Source organism: Penaeus monodon, chromosome 15 (assembly GCF_015228065.2).
Source record: "Penaeus monodon isolate SGIC_2016 chromosome 15, NSTDA_Pmon_1, whole genome shotgun sequence".
Classification (NCBI taxonomy): domain Eukaryota; kingdom Metazoa; phylum Arthropoda; class Malacostraca; order Decapoda; family Penaeidae; genus Penaeus; species Penaeus monodon.
Window position 1 is genome coordinate 31,617,940 of NC_051400.1, and position 408 is coordinate 31,618,347.

Genomic DNA, 408 nt, shown 5'->3' on the forward strand with positions numbered 1-408 from the left:
GAAAGAATTTTCACAAGATTGTTGACAAATTGATGTACTCTGAGAAATCAAAAATACTGTACCAGGCTAAAGAACGTTTTGTAATAGTTATATCCATACATGTACCTCATTAATGTGATTCTCATCCTTTCGTAGATGTGGTAATGTGGCAGCCATTTTAGAGCTGGACGAAAATCTCAAACGGGACTTCACAATATTTGAGGCAGCACCACAGGAGAGTCGAGGCATACCAGCAAAGAAGCCTCAAGCAGACTACTTCCTTTAGGATTTTTCTTTAGAAAAGTTGCAGTATTGCTGTGTAGGATATCTTTCACTCATTCTGTGAATCAACTTACACTTGCTGCTTTGGCACAAGGTGCTACGAGACTTATGGGCATGGTATGATTCATTATTTTCATTTTTTCATGT

The 408-nt window shown here is 38.0% G+C and overlaps 1 protein-coding gene across 1 annotated transcript in view; it reads left to right on the forward strand.

Annotated features, from left to right (window-relative positions):
- The window catches only part of LOC119581943 (serine/threonine-protein phosphatase 4 catalytic subunit), a gene marked incomplete in the record, with an annotated part of 12,638 nt that overhangs the window by 8,895 nt on the left and 3,335 nt on the right, over nucleotides 1-408 (forward strand). The window contains 1 exon segment of the mRNA XM_037930115.1: nucleotides 136-408. Coding sequence (XP_037786043.1) covers nucleotides 136-265 — 130 coding nt within the window.